This window comes from Coregonus lavaretus (assembly GCF_964263955.1).
Source record: "Coregonus lavaretus genome assembly, chromosome: 29".
NCBI classification, from domain to species: Eukaryota; Metazoa; Chordata; class Actinopteri; order Salmoniformes; family Salmonidae; genus Coregonus; species Coregonus lavaretus.
The window spans coordinates 23,554,639-23,561,350 of record NC_140016.1 but is presented as its reverse complement, the minus strand read 5'-3'; the positions used below and the strand labels follow the sequence as shown (position 1 = coordinate 23,561,350).

The 6,712-nt window shown below is 48.9% G+C and overlaps 1 protein-coding gene across 1 annotated transcript; it reads right to left on the bottom strand.

Moving 5' to 3' along the window:
- Positions 1-579: 579 nt before the first annotated feature.
- LOC311105056 (protocadherin-18-like) lies at positions 580-6,381 on the bottom strand (the record flags this gene model as incomplete). The annotated part of the gene is made up of 4 exons (XM_084147046.1): positions 580-1,529; positions 2,778-2,962; positions 3,277-3,365; positions 3,883-6,381. 4 exons carry the CDS (start codon positions 6,379-6,381, stop codon positions 580-582), a joined length of 3,723 nt encoding a protein of 1,240 aa, XP_084003172.1.
- Positions 6,382-6,712: the final 331 nt, after the last annotated feature.

The following is a 6,712-nucleotide window of genomic DNA, read 5'->3' as shown; positions in this document are numbered from 1 at the left end:
GAGACAAACTCATATTAGATCTGTCTTTCCACTTTTATTTGTGTTTCTCCACAAGTTCCCACAATGCACCACAAAGACTTGTGTCCAATAATGAATATATTCATGTATACATATAATAATAGTTACATAAAAAACATTTCACAAAAGACAATATTAAATATGTAGATTTTCAGTTGCATGTCAAAATCTTGATTCTTTTTTTTCCCCATTTAACATGCATTAAATATATAAAAATATAATTCTGATTGATTAAGTTTATATACATTTTTTGAAATAAATATAAGAATACAAATGTATTTTTAAAATACAAAGATAAATACAGTCACATTGTGTACAGTGTGTACCAAACCAGAAAATACAAACATTATTTGGATATTTAGCATTCACAAAACACAAATACGTTAGAAATGCAACTTTAATGACAATTGCAGGTCTATGTCTTTCGTTCGTTTCACTTTTCTTTTTTCCTACCCAGACTCCTCAGCTCCCACTCCATACACATGGCAGGACTCCTGACAGGAAGTCAGGAAGTTGGAGGTCAGAGTTCAAAGGTGTTGAGTGGAGGGTATTTAAGAATGTCTAGCTCTGGCGGACATCCTGTAACAGTTTATTGATCTCAGCCACCAGCTCGCTGGCGTCCATCAGCTCATGGCGGCTGTCGCTCCTCTTCCCCTGCAGGTGTCCCAGCTGCCCCAGCACCGAGTCAAACTCATCCTCCTCAAAGTTCTCTGGGATCTCCTCCATGGCTGGGAGCCACTTACCGCACGGCCCTGGGAGGGGGACAGGGACAGGAATGGGGGCAGGGGCCAGGGAGGGTACCACCAGGGTGGGGCTAACCAGGGCAGTGAGGAGAGGGCTGTTCTTGGGGGTGGGGGCGTGCTGTCCGTGCCCAACGACTTGGTTCTTGTGGTTGTTCTGGGGGCTGAGCTTGGTGCTGGGTTTGAGGGTGTGGTAGCTGCCGTTCTGGGGGTGTGGGTGGCCTGAGGGCCCGATGTTAGATCCGGGGTTCTGGAAGTGGGTGTTGGCGGCCCACGCTGCCACACCTTGCTGGTGGGCAGCAGCACTGGGCTTACCTGGCAAGTGACCCCTCCTCCTGTCCAGTGAACCCGTCATGGGGACACCTACACCCCCCACACTCACACCTCCCTTCTGGGTCTCACTGACCTGGACGTAGGAGTCCAGAGACGGGGGGAGGAGCCTCTGGAACACGCTGCTCATCTCTGACAGCAGGGAGGTGGTTCCACACAGGTCCTCCTCCTCCTCTCCCCCATCTTCCGCCTCTCCCTCCTCGGCTCCCTCCTGGTTGTCCTTGCCGAAGGTGGAGAAGCTCTGGTTGCTGCGTTGGGCATGAGGGTGGGCGGGGTCGGAGGGCTGGGGGGGCTCCTGAGGGTCGCTGGCCTGGCGGGGGTCCTCTCCTGGGATGAAGAGGTTGCTGCGGTAGTCAGAGGAGGCTGGGGAAGGCAGGGGAGGCATCCAGCACTGGTCAGAATGACCCAGGACACGACACTCCTCAGTGCATAGTCTCATCGCTACAGAGAGAGGGAGAGAGAGAGACATGGTCAGGGATATAGAGTCACAAGGCACTGCATAGATGAAATACACAGAAGATGGGCCCCATATGGCCATGCGTTTAAACATACACACACCATAGATTGTTCTGGGTATTACTGTTCTTTTGTTGATAGACTTGTGATGAGGGGAGATGGTGATGAGTAGCTATAGAATTAGGATTGGTTTTGAGGGGAGGAGATGAGAGATTGTCTTTCATACAGTCTTTTAACATCAAACATTTGATCTCCATTCATCCTTAAACACAGTTGTGTGATCTGGGTTCAAACATGGGTTGAAATCTAAGCTAATTAGATAGCATAGCACTCTGTGGGAGTGAGCACGCTACCTATAAGATGCAATTAACATGTCGGGGCAATTCACTGGGCCAGATCAATGGCTACTATTACTCATTCAAAAGCCTGCATTTTTCCCTTTCATGTCGTGTCTATTCAATATTAAATCTTCAAATGAAAAATCTCTGAAGAATAAATTAGACAAATCAAATATGCCAAGTTAAAGCTTTCATTAAAGAGCGCTGGTTTTTCACTCATACTATTCAGGGACTTCATTACGCTCTCATTACCATAAAAGGACAATTTATAATACATCTTAGAGCTGATGAAGGAAGAGTGCATTGGGGAACATTAGAAAAACAGCAGCCTCGGCCATGCAGCAGATTGGCTCCCCCGCTGATGAAAGATTAACCGGACTGATTGACAAAAAACGCCTTTCAAAGCTGTCAATAAACCACTCCAACCTGCCTCTCCACCTGCCTGCCTGCCCAGCTGACTGCCTGGTTGCCTGATCGCACTCTGAAATAATTGTGTTGTGGAGGAGATTAGAGCTTTTTTTCATCAGAGAAACGGGTGATAATTCTACCTCTTTTCTCCCTCCACAGTCCCATCCAGTCACTGTGCTGATAAGCAGCTGGGAAGTGGATCTCTCAGAGGTGTTGGGGATGAGGGGTGATTGAGAGTGGGAGGGGTGAGGTGATGTGATGGGGAATAGCTCAGTGGAGGCCTGTAGTGTAGGGGTAAGAGCTAAGATGGGTGAGAGGAGTGACATGGTCAAAGGGGTGAGGATGGTATACCTGCATGCAGTATGTTGGTAGAGTTCAGCAAAGAACTGAGGTGTAGAGTAAGGGAGTTGATATTTGATAGGTGGAGAGTGGTGATGGGTGAGGGTTTTGAGACGAGGTGAGGGGTGATGAGGTGAAGGGTGTATACCTGCATGCGGATGCTGTGGATTTGGTCTGTGTTGGCCGTCAGGGGGGTATAGCTCAGTAAAGGCCTCACCCAGGAGCCTGTCGATGGGAGACTCTCTCCCTGCCTCGTAGTCACTGTCCCCAGCCTCGCTATCACCACGACCACTGTCCTTCAGACTAAACTTATCCATGTCGTTCAGAGCATACCTGGAGATGGTGAGAAGAAATGCTGGTTAAACTTCCATAGAAAGCAACATTGGAGAATGGTTCAAGGCTTATGCATATATCGAAACTAAGTGCAGTGGAGGTTTTTGCATACAATTATTAAGGTTGAGTCCTAAAATAGAACAAGGCACATATAGGCCTAAGAGGGAATACTGCCAAAAGCTTTTTAGGAATATGTAAAGCATTGTAGGATATGCCTTAGCACCTTACTGAGTTATGCACACATTCTTAAACATGTACATTCTGATTCCCTTCCGGTGTGTTTATTTTAAGATGTAGGTACATGGTGTTATTACCTGTAGCTCCTGGTGTATTTGTTTCCACGGAAACTTGGTCGTGGCTGGTACTGGCCCTGATGGAGCATGGACAGAAGCTGTGAGACTTGCTACAATCCCCCCAAAAAAAGAAAAAGAAAAAAGAAAAAAGAAAGGATAGTGAAAATAAAGGGGAAAATGAAAAGGGAAAATGAATAAATGAGTACCGATGGGAGCAGACAGACATAAGGATACATGAGGTGGATGAATGTTGATATGACGGATTCTAAAACATGACATGATCATGGGAAATAAGGGACGGAGAACTGAACATAACACACCGTGGGGCACACATTCAGAACAAATACTGAACATAAAATATATAACGCAAAAATAATTAATATTCAATTCAATTCAATTCATCATTAGATTTCTATATCACCATAATATAAGGCAAATCTTAAACTCAGTCATTCTTTATTCTATAGATCCATAGTTGATGGTAGTCTATTTTATTCCAAAGGCATTTAAGAGATTCAAAGACTACCATTAGCAGATAACATATTCATGTAACCATATAGTAATACATTACTAAGGACTTAGGACATGAAATTAAACCTTCTCTCTCTCTCACTCTCTTCCTCTTACCTCGACAGGGGGCGTGGCATGGGCCAGTTCCAGAGCAAAATTATCTGCAACGTGATTGGAGGAGATGGTGACTAGGCTGTTAAGCGACTGGTGGCTGTGTTGGCTCTGCCGGCTGCCCATGGTTCCCCTCTCAGGGACAGGCGACGCAGAAGGTGAGCGTGGGTGTGCCCGTACGGGCAGGGTGCCGTTGACGGTGGGGACCAGGGTGATGTCTCCCTTGTGGATCTGCCTAGAGGGCTTCTTTGGGTGGTTCTGGTACGTGTTCTCAGCCACCCTGCAGTTGTACGAGTTGCGTGGGTCCTTCTTCTCCCTGTTGCAGCGTGCTGTGGTGAACATCACCATGACCACCAGCAGCAGGGCACACACGGCCCCCAGGGAGATTATGATTATGAGGGACAGGTCCAGCGGTGGCTGGCTGGGGCCTGTGGGGAGGCCTGGGGGCAGGATGTCCATGTTCTCCTGGAGAGAGAGGCGGAGCAGGGCCCCCGTGGACAGGCGGGTGGTGCCCCTATCCTGCACCTCCACCCTGATCTCCAGTATGTCCTTGGGAACCCCTTCCAGACTGCCATTGGTCCGCAGCTCGCACCGCCGCGCGTCCATCACAAACAGGCCCTCCTCGTTGCCCCCGATGATGGAGCAGCTCAGCTCGCCGTTGGCACCGGTGTCGCGGTCGGTGGCCTTGATGATGGTGACCAGCTGACCAGCGGAGGCGTGTCTCCAGAGAGGTAGATCGGCGGTGTGGTTCCGTAGGGGTGGGGACTGGATGATGGGCGGATTGTCGTTGTCGTCGAGCACGGTCAGAAGGACGGTGGCGTTGGAGGAGAGGGCGGGGTTCCCTCCGTCGCGTGCCTGGACTGTGAAGGCAATGCGGCTGATGTCCTCGTGGTCAAAGCTCCGTAGAGCATAGATGGCGCCGTTGGACGGGTCAATAGTGACGTAGGTGGAGATGGGGCTTCCCTGGACCAGAGCTTCCACTACCGTGTAGGTCACCTGACCATTGGTGCCCAGGTCAGGGTCGGACGCCACCACTGTCATCAGGTAGGCCCCGGGAGAATTGTTCTCTGACTTGAAGACCTCGTAGCGACTCTTCTCAAAGTGGGGCGGGTTATCATTTTCATCCAACACCTGCACAGTGAAGTGTTTGACTGTGGAGAGGCTTGGAGAGCCGCGGTCCTCAGCTATGACTGTCAGACTGTACTCTGACCTCTTCTCTCTATCCAGAGACACGTTGGTGAGGATCATGTAATTCTTCTCATAGGTCTTCTGCAGCCGGAAGTGACCGTGGCCGTGCAGGCGGCACACCACGTCACCGTTGAGCCCTGTGTCACTGTCGTCCACCCGCACCAGTGCTATGAAGGTGTCCACTGGCGCGCCCTCCGAGATGTAGGCCACCTCCTCCTTGCCAGGAGTCATCAGGTTAATGTTGATCTCAGGTTTGTTGTCATTCACGTCCACCACTTTGATGACGATTTTACAAAGTCCGGGGATGGAGTTGGGACCCAGATCCTGTGCCTGAACGTCCAGCTCATAAGATGAAGTAGATTCATAGTCCACTTTTTTAATCAAAGTGATTTGACCATTTTCTGGGTTAATTTTAAACGTCTCCAGTATTTTGGGAGAGACATGACTGCTGAAAGAGTAAACTATTTTACCGTTAGTGCCCTCATCCGGATCCGTGGCATTTAAATCAATCAGTAGAGTCCCGAGTGGTGAGTTTTCCAGGAGATTAATAACGTAAGCCTGCTCGTCAAAAGCCGGACTGTTGTCATTAGAGTCCGAGATGCTTATCTTGAGCAGAGTGGAGCCGGACTTCGGGGGGACTCCATTGTCTGAGGCCGTTAGCTGCAGCTGGTAGTTGGACTGCACCTCCCTGTCCAGCTCTCTCACCACAACAAGCTCTGCGTATTTGGCACCGTCGGTTCTGGTCCTAATGTCGATTTTGAAAAAGTTATTCGGGGTCAGGGAGTAAGAGTAAAGGGAGTTATCTCCCACGTCAGGGTCCGTGGCGCTGTCCAGCTGGATCCGGTTGCCCACAGATGCACTCTCGGAGATCTCAATGGGGATGATGGCACGAGAGAACTGTGGTGAGTTATCGTTAATGTCCAAGACTTCCACCTCGACGTGGAAGAGCTGAAGGTATTCAGTAGGCAGAGTGATAACGTCAAATTCGATAGAACAGTTGAGGTTCTTTTCACAAATCTTCTCCCGGTCAATCTTGGTCCCTATGGTGATTTCACCGTCCTCCTCCCGAACCGACAGAAACGGTGTGCTCCCCCGCTGCATAGCACGGAACAGAAAGGACACTGAACTCGGTAATTTAGACAGAACACCCGCCACGTCTTCCTTTAGCCTTGCAATCACTGTGCCCACTTTTTGCTCTTCATAAACTTTATATTTCAAAGTCTTACCAGAAACGTCCTGCATAATTGCAACCAAAAATAATAATAATGCAGTGGAAAATACTATATTCCCTTTGGGTGTATTCATTTTGGCACCCATCTTCAGCACCCAGGCTAGGGCTACAGTTCCACGGAAGAGCAAGGTCTGAAAAAATATGCTTTCTCAAAAGTCTGGCATGTTCCTCCAGTTAAGTCACCGTCGGTGAAAAGTCGCACAAAACGACTTGAAGATGGAGATTGGAGAACCCAAGATGAACCGGGTCACAGTTCTCTTTCGGCTTCGATTTTACACCAAAAAACAACAACTCAAATGCAGTTTTTCTTGCTATCGTAGACGGATCTGTTGCATACATCCACTTACGCCGTTTCTGTGTGTGAGTGTGTGTCTGGAAATCTGAGCGAGGAGAAAAGGCGCAGCTCCGCTTGTGTTG